The sequence below is a fragment of the Lissotriton vulgaris genome, chromosome 3_1, assembly GCF_964263255.1.
Source record: "Lissotriton vulgaris chromosome 3_1, aLisVul1.2, whole genome shotgun sequence".
Taxonomy (NCBI): Eukaryota; Metazoa; Chordata; class Amphibia; order Caudata; family Salamandridae; genus Lissotriton; species Lissotriton vulgaris.
Genome location: NC_141689.1, coordinates 2,053,076,755 through 2,053,091,756, shown reverse-complemented (window position 1 = coordinate 2,053,091,756; position 15,002 = coordinate 2,053,076,755). Strand labels below are relative to the sequence as shown.

General features: G+C 47.7%; 1 protein-coding gene across 9 annotated transcripts in view; it reads left to right on the top strand.

Moving 5' to 3' along the window:
- PCM1 (pericentriolar material 1) overlaps positions 1–15,002 on the top strand; it is a 1,333,387-nt gene that overhangs the window by 131,653 nt on the left and 1,186,732 nt on the right. For all 9 annotated transcript variants that reach the window (XM_086962572.1, XM_086962571.1, XM_086962570.1 and 6 more), the window contains exons 7-9: positions 2,904–3,081; positions 3,263–3,372; positions 6,117–6,327. In XM_086962572.1, coding sequence (XP_086818698.1) covers positions 2,904–3,081; positions 3,263–3,372; positions 6,117–6,327 — 499 coding nt within the window. The remainder of the gene's footprint in view (positions 1–2,903; positions 3,082–3,262; positions 3,373–6,116; positions 6,328–15,002) is intronic.

The following is a 15,002-nucleotide window of genomic DNA, read 5'->3' as shown; positions in this document are numbered from 1 at the left end:
CAGGCGCTCACCATCCAAGAACCTTTCTTCCAGGTACATGCTAACAGGGTGGTGCTCCGCACTAACCCTAAATTCCTGCCCAAAGTGGTATCCCAATTCCACTTAAACCAGACAATTGAATTGCCTGTGTTTTTCCAAAACCCAGAGACGCTGGCGGAGCGCATGCTCCACACCCTTGATGTTAAGAGGGCCTTGATGTACTATGTAGACAGGACAAAAAGATTTTCGCAAAACCAAGCAGCTTTTTGTTGCTTTTGCCACTCACCACAAGGGAAACGCTATCTCTAAAGCAGGGATTGCTAGGTGGATAGTAAAGTGCATTCAGATCTGCTACGCTAAAGCTAAGCGTACTCTCACTATCCCACCGAGGGCCCACTCCACCAGAAAGTTGGGGGCCTCAATGGCTTTCCTAGGTAACATTCCCTTAGAAGATATCTGTAGAGCAGCCACATGGTCTACCACACATACTTTCACTAAACACTACTGTGTAGACGTGCATTCCAAACAGCAGGCAGCTGTTGGTCAGGCTGTTCTAAAAACGCTTTTTCAGACTGCTGCAGCTGGCACGGGCGGCCGCCGTTAATGGAGGGACTGCTATGTTTTCTATGCACAGATATGAATTCAGCAGCCCACATGCCTCGAACTGCAAATGCTACTTACCAGTATGCATCTGTTCTTGGCATGTAGGGCTGCTGACATTCATATCGCCCACCCTCCTCCCTGGCGCCTGTAGCAGCTGCAGAATTCATTCATATACATACATATGCTCATGGCATGGTCATCATTCACATTCTTCACTCCATCTCTGCCAATGGCTAAAAACAATCTGGGGATGGAGGCGATGCCCATGCGCACTGTAGTCCAGGGGAGGAGCCACCTATCTCGTGATACTTCGAAGACTCTTCCAGGACAACAATGTGCAATCATCCGGACCCAACACTAGGTGGCGATCTATGCACAGATATGAATGTCAGCAGCCCTACATGCCAAGAACAGATGCATACTGGTAAGTAGCATTTGCACTACACTACAGGGGGAGAGAACACACATTCCATTCTTATCTTCAAAGCTAAAGAGGCCACAGTGAGCCTTCTAAAGGAAACTGAAATTGCGAGTTTTCTACACTGCAAAAACACATGTGAATTCAGCGCATTTATGTGCTACTTTAAAAGTTCAAAAAAATCATTCTATAACTTAAATGTACATTTTATAGTGAGGTTAAATCTAAACTAAACACATTAAACATCCATGATTAATTAAGTATGGTTTTACATGATTTCGTTTGCATGCCTCTTTCATGTTTTTCACTTTACATGCACCAAAAGTGCCATTTTAAAATGGTCTGTCTGAAACACAAAAATAAAGAAATGCCTGAATCCAGATGGAATCTGAGCTACATCACAGGTATTCAAAGTTCAGGTTTTGTTTATGTAGATGAACATAAAATGTTCGGTATACATACATTTTTTTAGTAAAGGAAATTACTCCAGTGAAAAGACTTGCCTTACTCTGAGTTATCCAGCATATTTTTGCACCTTTCCTTCAGTTACAGCTCTTATTAAACCAAAAATTATGATTTTCAGGCCAACATCATTGTATCTCCGATTAGAGCTTGTTGAGGAACCTGGACCTCCTTATTCACCTTGTCCTCCAGAAGATGATTGTCTACCACAGAATTGTAGTTGCAAGAGGACTCGTCGCATAACATATCTTCCAGTGTAGAGGATTCTAGTTTCTTTTAAAGTTCAACAAATGTTGTGGGCTCCCCGTCTAAATTAGCAGCAGAGTGTAGTTGACTTCTAAGAATTCTTTGTGAGATTATCAGCCACTCTGAGCATCCAGATAGAGACTCTTCATAAAGCAGTAAACGGTGATTATGAAACCGCCTGCGAACTCTTGATCTCTGCAAACGAGAATAAGAAACGTGCACAATTTCGTGGGCTTGTGAAAGGCCATAAAGACCTGACCGTTTGAAACACCGGATTTCCCCACCCACGCAGGTCCATCCCTTGTCATAAGCTTGTTTTTGGTAACAAATTCTGTTTGATTCATCTATTGAAACGAAAAGATGATGGTATGGTGCAGAGCTGCTCTATTTATCGTGGCTTTATTTTGCATAAACAGACCGATTTACAGGAACCGCATACAATGTGTAGAAAGTCCTGTAAATTTAAAAGATATGCTTATTCTTTAGCATTTCAGATGAGAAGGGAAAGAGCAGAAAAGCACACTCCAAAAGATATGCAGGGCAGTGGGAGAAGACTCGTGTGGCAAAAGGTCATGACACGTTGATAACCAAATGTAAAATAACGGTAGTGTAAAAGTGTAGCAGTGTAAGGAACAGAACCACGTTCCCATCCTATGCAAAACTGTGGAAAAAAATTGATGCAAGTACAGAAAGCTGTCTGAAAACAAAAAGCTGACGCTACTTCTGCATCACTGTTTTATGAACCACGGGAAAGAAGCAAGAGTGCAAATGAATAGGGGTACCTGAATAGGCACCTAATTTAAGTTGCAGGGAAGTTACCTTGCTAGAGACTCAAGTGTTATGCAGGACCATTATAAGCCTACATCAGCAAGTTACACAAGTTGCATGCAAACCAGTAGAGACACATTGCATAGCAAATGTCATCAAAATGTCTAATAAACGGCTATTACAAAATATATTTGTAGGTTTCTTGCATAAATCTGTAGCCATTTACAAATGAAATATAATTACTGACCTGACAAATGTACAGCTTTATTTGTATATAATATTTTTTTTAAAAGCAATTATACCAGTTTATTCATCTTTGTTCTTTCTTCGTCCATATTTACTGCTTTAGCTTGCTGTTTTTTTTTAACTACTGTAGAACGAAAATTAACCTTAGATTCACGTAGTTAACATGTTTGGTGTTTTTCAGGCTGTAGACCACAAACAAGAAGCTAAAGAGGAGCTGGAAAATCTGAAGAAGCAACATGACTTATTGAAAAGGATGCTGCAGCAACAAGAGCAACTTAGAGCTCTGCAAGGAAGACAAGCAGCTCTTCTTTCACTGCAACACAAAACAGAACATGCTATAGCCGTTATGGATGACTCTGGTATGAATGATTGCCCATCATAATATTTGCAAATTGTGTCTAATATTGTTTGGTATGTAGAGGTTGAGCGCCATAGTTTTCACACATTGTTTGCTATATTGTTTAGATTATAAATTGTGTTTGCATTGTTATTATTGGAGTCAATATAGAGTTAAATTTCAGTGAATTATTTATTTTCTAGTTGTAACGGAGACCACGGGTAGTGTGTCCGGGGTGAGCCTAACATCTGAGTTAAATGAAGAGCTGAATGAACTAATACAACGCTTCAACAATCAGCTTCACGATTCACAGGTACAAAGTGCCTTCTAGAAAGGACAAAAAATTGTTTCTTCCTTTGTTTGATGTTCTTGCTTTTAACTAAAAAATTGTTCAATTCTTTGTACAGCTATATTTTGGGGATGACTTTACTGTGCACAAATATAGGGCAGTTGGAAAAAAGTGTAATCTTCTCCATGAAGCATTCCCCAAGTTAATATGCCTTTGCAAATGTGTTCTGTTAGAGTGGTACGAACACAAATATTATTTTACATTACGTTCATGCACAGATATAGTAACTCTGTATGCAAACTACACATTCCCAATAAACCCTAATGGGGGCAGTAACCCTTTCAGTGCAATTATATCTCCTTGAGTTTGATGTTTCCCGTAAGTTATGATGAAGGATCTCTGAACACTACAGATGTTGTGGGTTTATGCAGGTTAATTTTTTTAATTTTAATTTTGGGCTTTTTTGAACTTTTATTTTTATCCTAACAAAGCCTATGGCCCTCATTATGATGGCGGTCAGACGAGGGTCCGACCACCATCGTTGCAGGCAGGTGTCAGTCCGATAATGAGTCTGTGGTCCCACCAGTCCGATTAGGAAGAACCGCCAGCACTGCAGTTGGAATGCGCCTTTTTGTACTGTGGCTTGCTCTGCGGCCAAGGGAAAGCGCTGCAGCACAAGCCGCAGTACATACAGGCACTTTTCAAACTACATGCACTGTGTGCCATGCACCCTGTGGTGCCTGGCACACTGTGCATGGATGTTTGGGGGGTGCGACATGTGCCTTCCCCTTAGCAGTGGCCCACAGAGGACGGGGGCCCGGATTGGCTTTCATAGTCCGTTAAAACCCTTTTCATGGTGGTGGGACCACCATGAAAAGGCAGTTGGAAAAGGGACATCCTAATCCCTCCCCCATCGTAGGGATAAGTGTCAGACCTGTCAGAGGTTGCGTTTTAACCCCTCCCCTCGCCCCCAACAGACATAATCGCTCTGACCGTTGGCATTGTAATTCGGTGCTCAGACCGATGCCCTGGACATCAAAATGAGGGCCTATATTTTTACATCTAACGAGCATGTTGACTAATTCGGGTTTGCAGAGTGTGCCTCATCAGATATTGTCCCTGACACTGTTATTGCGTTTTTGATTTTCCAGATTTCTGTAGGTCATAGGTTCACTTTTGAATAGATGTTGTACCTGCTCAGGTAATAGTGTGCATATACTGTTTATATCTCAGTCATTTAAAATCTCATGAAGTATTGTTCCGAGATCTGAGATTGGCACATTCCTCTTCCTATTCCCATGACTTCTGTTTTCAGTCATGCATCAAACAACCACACATTGCTGTTTTCAGTCATGCATCAAACAACCACACATTGGTTTGTCTACTGTCCATACAGGCTTCCTGTTTAATTGTGATGCATTTGTATTGTCTCCTAAATGTGAAAAGGCTCAATATTGTTCAACCGTATGAACTCTGACAAACTGTGGCACCTCTTACTATATTACATCCAGTTAACCCTCATGGACTTTTTAAAATTTATAATACACTAGCAGCCCGCCCCAGCGTTGCCTGGGTCAGAAAGGGGCTGGGGGCAGTACACCCGCTCCCACCCCGACCCCCTCCCGCACTGACTCACTCCCGCACCGACTCACTCGCGCCCCCCTCCCGCCCGACTCACTCGCGCTCCGACATTTTCCTTTACTGCTGCCTCCTTCTTGCCTCCCCCTGTATCACACAGTCTCGCACTGAACTTTCCCTTTCCTTACCTGTGCCGCCGCTCCTCACTGCACAGCCGCTCGTCACTGCACCGACGCTCCTCCTTCGTCGTCATCACGCACGTCGCGGTCCTCACGCACGTCGCGTCATGGCCAGCGCTAGGACCCCGGCCGGCACTACTTTCAGGGGACTACTTTGTTTACAAACTTAATTTTTTTAATTTACTTTTTAAAAAAAAATTATATAGCCTATGTCCATTTACACACCCTGACAATTTCATAGATGTAATGGGTGTGTAGATTGGCGCTGTGGTTCCCGAGTTTACCTGGCCAAAAGTTGCAAGTTCTCTCTTTATAATAGTAGTATAGATAACATCCATACAGAAATTCTACTTCATTATGGAAACTTCCATGAGCATTTTATGTTTTGCATTTTTAGAGTTCACTCTCTGCATAGAACTCTCCACTAGGTAAATCTGGTTAGTACTCTGGACAACAGTCAGTTGTTTCAAAGGTAAATAAACCCCATCAAAGTGTTTCAATGTTAAGGTGACTAGTCTCCATTTTGCTAGCGATTTATTTCATGCATCCCCTACCCCATCTAGTTGTGTCAGGGGTCTTCAGTTGATTATCTGGAATTTGTGTACTGTTTTTCCATTCATGGATTTCAAAACCTCCCTAATAACTTTCTCCTGTTAATTTATGAGTGCACTCTGATCGCATGGTATTATTACATGTTAGTAAGTTAGTGAATTTAGTAAGAAGAGCCCAGGAGGTATGGGGAGTCCGATCCCCTCATTTTGTACGTTAAACCAGTGATATTACTGGTAACATCATGTGGGGTTACATAGAAATAGTTAAAGCACACGTATGTATGGCCCTTTAAAAGAAACCGCATGCATGCTTTTGTACAATGTGATTAACACATATGGTAACCAAGTACATTATAATGCACAATAGTATCCAAACATGCTGAGACTAGGGACGTTGTATTGCTGTGCATACAAAACACATCCAGTATTGCAAAACTAATTTGTTTTGTTGGTTTCATAGCCTGTGCCAGATAATAGAAGACAAGCAGCAAGCCTTTCACTGACCAGGGAAGTTTCCCAGAGCAGAAATGCCCCACTGTCTGAGCCTTTATCTGACGAGAAAGCACAAATATTCAGCAAAATGAAAGCCTTAAAAGAAAAGAAGCAAAAAATGGACGAATTGCTTGGAGAACTGCATACACTTCGTGATCAACATCTGAATAATAGCTCATGTAAGAGGTTAATTTTGAAACAGTGCATTTTCTAATGAGCTCTACAACTCGTATTAAGTTGTTGAACATCAAATGAATTTGTGGTAATGTTCTGAACTATTCTGATGTTGCATTTTTTTTTAATCTCTGTTTTACCTCATGAGATCTACTCTGTTGAACCTGTGCTTGAGTTTTCAATATGCATAGCCTTTGATGCATTTGTCAGCCTGCTTATTCTGTGTTTGAATTGTTGGTCTCAATACACCTCAATCGAGTTCTAAAGATCTGAAAGAAACAGGTTAGTATTAGATTCCTTACCTTAGATTACCCCCCAGGCGTCCGACTGGATCAGGAAACTTTTGCGTAGCAGTACCCTTGCGATTCAGTAGGCGTCATCTGCGGTTCCGCGTCGGTCGTGGGCACAGGGATGACGTCGCCAGTGTACTTGGACGCCGCCCTCGCGCGCTGACGTCAGTTCCTATTTTTTCTGTGCCAGCAAGCACCGATCCGGTAACAGTGGTACCCTTAGTCACTTTTTGACTAAACTTTTTGGATCATTTTTGATCATTTTTCGAAGTCGAACGACTCGGATGGTGCCGGTAGGGATGCCCGGGTTTAAACCCTGCGTCGACTGCAACCGACTGATGTCGGTTACTGACCCCCATCACTGGTGTCTTCATTGCCTGGGGCCCGACCACGATGACAAGTCGTGCACCGACTGCCGGGCCTTGACATCGAAGGCTAGGCGGGAGCGGTCCCGCAAGCGCCTTGAGCTCCGGCAGTCGGCCCCGCACCGTTCGAGGTCCCGGTCCGGAAGGAGGTCGAGGGACCGGTCGCGGGACCGTAATCATCACGGCTCGGAGGATCGTCACCACTCCTCGAGCTCCAAGTCCTCAGGTAAGGGGCACAAGAAGTCGAAGAGGCGACATCGCTCTTCCGACTCCCCCCCGCCGCGGCTGGGGGTTTGGTCGACACCGCCCACGCGGCTCTGACGGAGCCGCAGGCGTCGCGGCCTGCTCCATACCTGCCGGTCCCTGGGCAGCACGCGACACCGGAGGAGATTGAGGCGTTCCCTACGGCCATGAGGTCGCTCACTCCGCCTGGTTCCGCAGCGCCTTCGGGCCAAGCGGCCCGGACTGGGAGCCCAAGTGGGTCGGGTGCTTCGGCCCTGGTGCCGTCGGGTGCTTCGGCCCCGGCGCCGTCGGGTGCTTCGGCCCCGGCGCCGTCGGGTGCTTCGGCCCCGGCGCCGTCGGGTGCTTCGGCCCCGGCGCCGTCAGCGACTCCGGTCCCGGTTTTGGATCCGGGTCGCCAGTCGACCCCACAACCTCGCAGGTGCGTCATCGGTCGACGCAGAAGGGAGATTTCTACTTCTATGACCCGGCCCCATCATTTGACCCGGAGTACCAGGAGATGGGTGGCGAGGCGGATTGGGAGGGGTCTGAGGACCCTCTAGCACGTGAGTGCCAGCCTTATCAGCACTGGGCAGGTGAGCTAGGGGACGCCAGTGGTCTGGACACCTCGCCAGACACTGGTTTTGTCTCCCCTCCTTCTGTGGCTTCAGAGGAGGCGGCTGCCTATAGTGTGGTGTTGACACGGGCGGCCAAGGCCTTATCCCTTGAACTTCCCGTCGCGGCCATGAGGACTAATCGCCTCACTGAGGTCCTTGGCCCTGTCGGCCCCGCGCCAGCAACCTGCTGCCTTTCGCTCCTTTCGTGGCCAAGGAAGGGGCACCCCCACACGTCCTGCCAGCCACGGGCCGCAGACTAACATCCAGCGCAGTGGCGGACGTGTTAACCACCGTGGCGGTGCCCGGGAACAGCGGCGAGGCCAGTCCACATCAACCCCCGCAGCATCCGCCTCAAAGCCTCCTAGTCAGAGCTTTCAGGCCCACGTGACGCCAGTGGGGGGCAGGGTTCGCCATCACCTCCACTGGCGCAACATCACATCGGACAGGTGGGTGCTGCAAATCATCCGAAGGGGCTACTCTCTCCCCTTCGAGGCGACCCCTCCAGCCATGCCACCGCAGTACCACCGCGTGTTGGGGATCACTTGAATCTTCTGTGAGCGGAAGTTATGGCCCTCTTTGCCAAGAGGGCCATTGGTGCATGATGGATCACGAATGGTTTGAACTTAGACGTGGCGCAAGGTCTCTTTCAGCATTGGGGAGAGCCTTGGTTAGATCTATTCGCCACAGAAGAGAACGCACAATGTCATCAGTTCGGCGCGTTGGAATTTCCAAGGCGGCACTCGCTCTGAGACGCTTTTCGTTGCCAGTGGAGTTGCGGTCTGTTGTACGCCTTTCCGACTATACCACTTCTGCCCAGAGTGCTGAAGAAGATCAGGCGTGACCGGACCCAAGTCATCTTTGTGGCTCCGGACTGGGCACGGAGGTTCTGGTATCCCGAGCTACACAGCATGTCTGTCGATCCCACGATTCGTCTGCCCCTTCGGGAGGACCTTCTGTCGCAGCAGCAGGGGACGGTCCTCCACCCGAACCTGTCCAGTCTCCACTTACATGCGTGGAGATTGAGCGGCGGCAGTTGAGGCCATTTGACTTGCCTCCCAAAGTCTGTAATGTCATTCTGGCAGCTAGGCGTCTCTCCACAAAATCGGTATACGCCTGCAGGTGGAACAAATTTGTGGCATGGTGCACAGCAACGGCTGTGGATCCCCTTTCTGCCCCTTTTTCAGAGGTTCTTCTCTTTCTTCTTTCTTTTGCCCAGCGGAGCTCTGCTCTGGGCACTCTAAAGGGCTACCTTTCTGCCATTTCCGCCTTCTTAAGCCTCCCTGATCAGCCCTCTTTGTTCAAGTCCCCAGTTGTAAATAGGTTTTTGAAGGGCATCACTCATATGTTTCCTCCAGTTCCTTTCGTGATGCCTCAGTGGGACTTGAACCTTGTTCTAACTTTTCTGATGTTTGCTCCTTTTGGGCCACTTAATAACTGTCCTCTTCGCCTCCTTACTCTGAAGACTGCTTTCCTGGTTGCCATCACCTCTGCCAGGAGAGTGAGTGAGATCCAAGCTCTTTCTTCTAAGCCTCCTTTCCTTTCAGTCCATCCAGACAAAGTTGTGTTGCGGACGCGACGCTCTTTCTTGCCCAAGGTAGTCACAGCCTTCCACATCGGGCAGTCCATCAATTTGCCCACTTCTTTCCGCCCCTGCATCCCTCGAAGGAGGAAGAGTGGCTCCACCGTCTGGACCCAAAACGTGAGCTCTCCTATCTGGATCGCACACGCCAGTTCCGGGTGGATGACCAACTCTTTGTTGGTTACGTGGGCGCTAAGAAGGGACGGGCGGTGCACAAACGAACCATTTCTCGATGGGTCGTCTTGTGCATCAAGGCTTGTTACTCTTTGGCTCGAAAGGAGCCTCCTGTGGGGCTTTGTGCTCATTCCACACGGGCCAAGGCGGCTACTACTGCCCTGGGCCGGGGAGTCCCCTAGCAGGACATCTGTCAGGCAGCTACGTGGGCCTCTCTGCACACGTTCGCAAGACACTATTGCCTGGACAGCCAAGTCTGGAGAGATGGCTTCTTTGGCCGTTCTGTTCTCCAGGACTTTCTGGTGTGATCATTGGTTCGCAGACACACCTCCGGGGTTGGTTTTGCTGGGGTATCTATTCTAAGGTAAGGAATCTAATACTAACCTGTTTCTTTCAGATGCACAAGTTACTCACCTTCGGTAACGATATATCTGTAAGAAACAGTAGTTAGTATTAGATTCCTTACCGCCCCACCCATCCTCCCCGTTCTGCAAGCCGATATTTAGGGTTAAGGTATTTCCCTTTGAGGGCCCTAGTTTCATGGCACCAGTGTCGGTTTCTGGCATGGCTCTGCGTTTCTGGCGCGGAAAGCTATGTACAAGAACTTAAGTCGGCGCGTGAGGACGGCGTCTAAGTACGCCCACGACGCCGCCGATTGACGCGGAGCCGCAGACGGCGCCTACCGACGCGCAAGGTTACTTCTACTCAAAAGTTTCCGGATCCAGTCTGACGCCTGGGGGTATTCTAAGGTAAGGAATCTAATACTAACTTCTGTTTCTTACAGATATATCGTTAGCGAAGGTAAGTAACTTGTGCATCAGCATTACTGTTATGTGAAGGCATCACTTGGACTAAACATTTCTCCCTCAGTCTCAGACTGCCCCAGTTATTTAATAAGTCTTAATACTCTTGTTAGAGTTTTTATCTTCGTTTGGTAGCTCATCTCCATCTCTGGCTTTCCAGAATGCTTTTAAAATTTCTGGAGATATTGTGCGATACCCTCTTCTTTAGATTTTTTGTTTTTGTACACATGATTGTAATGTAGTATAATGCAATCAGTATGTTTTCATATTTAAATTAAAGTTGATTGGATCTTTGGTGGCATCCCTAAATATTCATGCAATTAGATGAAGCACAAGTCAGTCTTCAGTTGTATGAGTTTCTTGAAGTTTCTTACCCTTAGTGTCCTCAGCACTGACCAGGGCCTATCAACCTCCTGTAGGAAAATGGCTCTGTATGTACTGGTCCAAAGTAATGTACAGTGTGCAGAGTCCACAGTCCTCAGAGGTTTGGCGGAGGCTAAAGTTAGATATAACCTTACTCTCTAAAGTGGTAGCTTGGTTGAGCAGTATGGCAGTATCAGAGGACAGGGTAAAGCATTTGTTGTTACATCTCAGTCAGCAAATAGTCTCACACACTCTAGGCCAATTGTTTTGTATCAAAAGATATAGTTGTTTTATTTTTTAGAACGAACAAGGTATCAAAATATACTTTCTCAGAATGAATTACTTTAAATACTTTTCGAATAGGCAATAGACTTTTTGATTACAATAGCTACAGTTGTTGCAATAGGCAACACAATTTCAAACACAATGCAACATTGAGCTCAATTGGAATTTCTAGTGAAATGCAATTAGTTACTTTGTAGATTACTTTTCTAACCACAGGGCTAGATCCTAGATTCAGTCCTGGGGCATGCACTGTAAACAGTTAAGTAAAAGCGTTGGTTACAGTAGTGATTTTTAAGGAATATTATTGTATTTTAAAAGTCGACACTTCGAAAAATGTTCACAAAGAATCACCAATGTTATCCTATGGGAGGAAATTCACTTAGTTAAGTAGTATTATGATTACTTTTCCTTACTTAGTGATGGATCCTGGATCCAGCATTGGTGCATCTCCTGTATACAGTTGAAAGAATGTATTTAAGTCAAACATGCGATTTTTAAGGAATATTTGTAGTTTCTGAAAATCGACACAAACTTTTTTGATGAAAACCAGACAATGGGTTCCTATACAAGGTAATTCAAGTTACTGGTAAGTACGGTTAAAATTACTTTTCAGGGTTAGTGCTGGGCTAAAAGATGCAGCACTGGGTTCTCTCCAGTTAACAGGTGAGTAAATTAGAATTCGTTGTTCGGCTGATTTTAGATGAATATTTTAAAGTTTCAGAACTCCACACTTAGAATAATTTTCAAGTGAAAGCAGTCAATGTTATCCAATGAAAGGAAAGTGAGTTATAGGCTTTTGGGTAGGAACACGACTGGCAGAGTTAAGGTTCTGGGCATAGACTCAGGGGTCTACCAGGGTCAGGTAGGTACAGTTGTTACACCCTCAGCGGCACAGGGGCAGCCAGGTGCAGAGGTAGATAGGCCCAATGTTATCCAATGAGAGGCAGGGGCCTGTGGTGGGTGGCTTCTGGATAGCCGGCCACGCGGCTGTGGGAGCTGGGCTCCTGGTCACTTGCTCAGTGTGAATGGGGAAGTAGATGAGGACTAAGGTTGCACTGCCAGGAGCACTCTGGCGGCTGGGTGCAGGATGCTTTTGAGCCGTCGGGCGCTCAAAGGTATTCAATGGAGATCTTGGAAAGTGGACAAAGGCTGCAGGCTCGGGGACGGAGGATCTTCAAGAGCAACCAACACTTTGAGGGGTAATTTGGAATCTTGGAGGATAGGTTGGCACCCTGGAGTTGGGCACAGGTGGCCGGAGGGCGCCGGGTGCAGGGGTGTCTTTTGACGTCGGGAAATCTTACCCTCTGCTGGTCGCGGTTGGGGGGGTCCCTGGTTCTGAGGCTGCAGGCGTCATCGGAGTGGTCGAGGAGAGTCCTTGGGCACTGGATTCCAGGTCAGAATCGCTGGGGGGGACGTCCTCAGGGTCTTTGTCCACTCGGGCACAGGCCGGGCTCAGCAGGTGCAGAGTGTGCTGGATTCGTGGTTCCTGGCTGGCACCAGGGGTATTGCTGTTTGAGCAGAACCACTGCTCATGGGATTCCCAGTCTCTAAGAGGGTCAAGGCAGGCAGGTCCTCCGGGGTTCTCAAGGTTGCTGTCCGCAGGAGACGCCGGGATTTAGCAGGAGCAGGTTCAAGGATCAACAGGCCTGTAGGGCTGGAGCCAAGTCAGTTGGTGCTGTCCTCTTGTTAGCAGCTGAACGACAAGTCTTCTTCTTCTGGTCTCCTTTCTTGTTTCGAAATCCGTGTGAGAAGGTGGCCTGATATGCAGTGCTCACTATTCTAGTGAACACTATGTATCAGTCCAGCAACCCTTATTGATGATTGGTTGTAAGTCAACCTTATAGACCAGCTATCCTAGTAGCGTGGATACGAGCAGTCTAAGGCTAAAGACTCGAGAGGGCGTGTTAAGCCAGCTGTTTACCACACATATACCCCTTGAACACCAAGTGAAAGGACACCACACAAGTGTTATGAAAATAAACAAGATATTTATTAAGAATCACAACAGCCCTGTACTCTTTATGAGGACAGGGTACTAAGCACAAAACAAAACTCTTACGAAAATACTTAAGTTAGCACAGTATATACAAATGCCCGAGGGGCACGGAAAACCATATACTCTGAAAGTGGAATGCGAAATTACTAGCAGGTAAGTACAGTACTAATAGGCTTAGGAATCGCTAGGACTTGACTATAGAATCTTCAGATTACTTCTAGGAGACCCAGGGGACTCGGGTGCAGAGTGTGCACTCTCACGCGTGATGCGGGACAAAGTCTATGGTAGCTAGTAATTGCAAAGTTAGTGTCTCGGGCGAACCCGACCTGGTAGGAGGAAAACGAAGGTGGATTCTGACCCTTGGATAGTGAGGCTATGCTGGGGCACCGAAATGCCGAAGTTACCTAGCCCAGGGGCTGCAGCTGCATAGGTCTCAAAAGACGTCGGGAATCCTCGTAGACGGACCAGGAGCCTGGAAGAAAGAAGTTGCTGGCAGGCGACCAGTGAAGAAAGTTCGATGGATCCAAGCCTGGATCGAAGGAAGATGACACCTGAAAGCAGAGGGGACCAAGTTCGAGACTACTAGCCAGTAGTCAGGTGGCACCAGGAGGGCACCGGATGGTAGTCACCTCGACTAGGTGAGTGGGTGACGCTGTGCTCTCAGATCTCACGGACCAGGAGGCGTTGTCGGCGACCAGGATGGAGGAGCGAGCTGTCCCACGATGGATGAAGCTGTCGGCGTCGCTGGACCCAGGATTGGGCAACAAAGCCTTGGCAAATTCAAGCCCACGCGGTGGACTTAAAATGGCGTCTGGAGTGGACCAGGAGGGTCCGGGGTGCCTCTCTTGAAGAAGGAAGCAAGGGCCAGTCTGGAGCAACCAGACCAGCAGCAGTGATGTCGTCGGGCGTCGTGAAGAAGGCCACAAGCCAGCCGGCTAGTAGCCACACAGCGCGGTGAGCACGCAAAAGCAGAAGGGCCCCACGCAGATCGTGGAGATGCTGGAGGGCTGATCTTCGGTGCTGGAGCTGCTCAGGGTTGGGGCTTCTCGGACCCCAAAGCACTCACCAGTGGAGCACACGGTGGGCTTGTTGCAAAGAAGTCGTGCAGTCTTGGCGATCGTCGGTCCCTCGAGGTCTCGTCGCACTCACAGTTCTCAGCTTTGCTGTAGAGGTGAGTAGAGGTCAGAGGTGCCAGGGAAGCCGGGTCTCGTCGAGCTGGGTCGTCGGATTCGTGATGAAGGACTTGCAGCAGACCGCAGTGTTCTTAGGATGGTGCCTGCGGATGCAGGGTGACTACTCCTTAGCCACAAGGGAGAATCTTGAAGAAGGAATCTTGATGTCCTTTCGAAGAAAGTCGTGTCTTGATTCCAAAGCTGATCTAATTTGAACAGGGGACCGCTCCCATCTTTATACTAAAAAAGGGGGCTGACCCGGTGACTAGGTCCTGCCTATGGGTGGGACTAGGAGGGGGGTGGTTACACCCCTCTGCCATGCCGGACTTTCCCCAGGCCAGGGGCTGGTGTTCCCCTGGAACTGGTTCTGACCGGCCTATGCGTAGTGAGCACCGGGGTGCCACTCAGCAGTCACCTTCCTGTAAAGCCCTGCCTACCCAGGATACACAAAACCATGTCTGGGACGGTGCTAGCACCGCCCCTGACAGGAAACCCTTTGTCCAGGCTCCCCTCGCTGGAAGGACTCCCAGCTGCAGGGGGTCAGACTCGTGTCTTTGGTGGCAGCATCCATTTTGTGGAGCTGAGGCTTCGTTTAACTTTAACCGGGGTTCACAGTTACATAAATGTCGTGTCCCTCTAGAAGGGTGGAATGCTAACCCCGTCGCCAGAATTGGCGAGGGGTTAGTATTCCAATTCGTATGACACCTTACTCGACATGTTTTGATAAAGCAATACCAAAGTTAGCATTTAACCGCGAGGATTATAATGCACTTAAGAGTATATGGTATGCGATATCATGGAACAGCTATTAGGACTT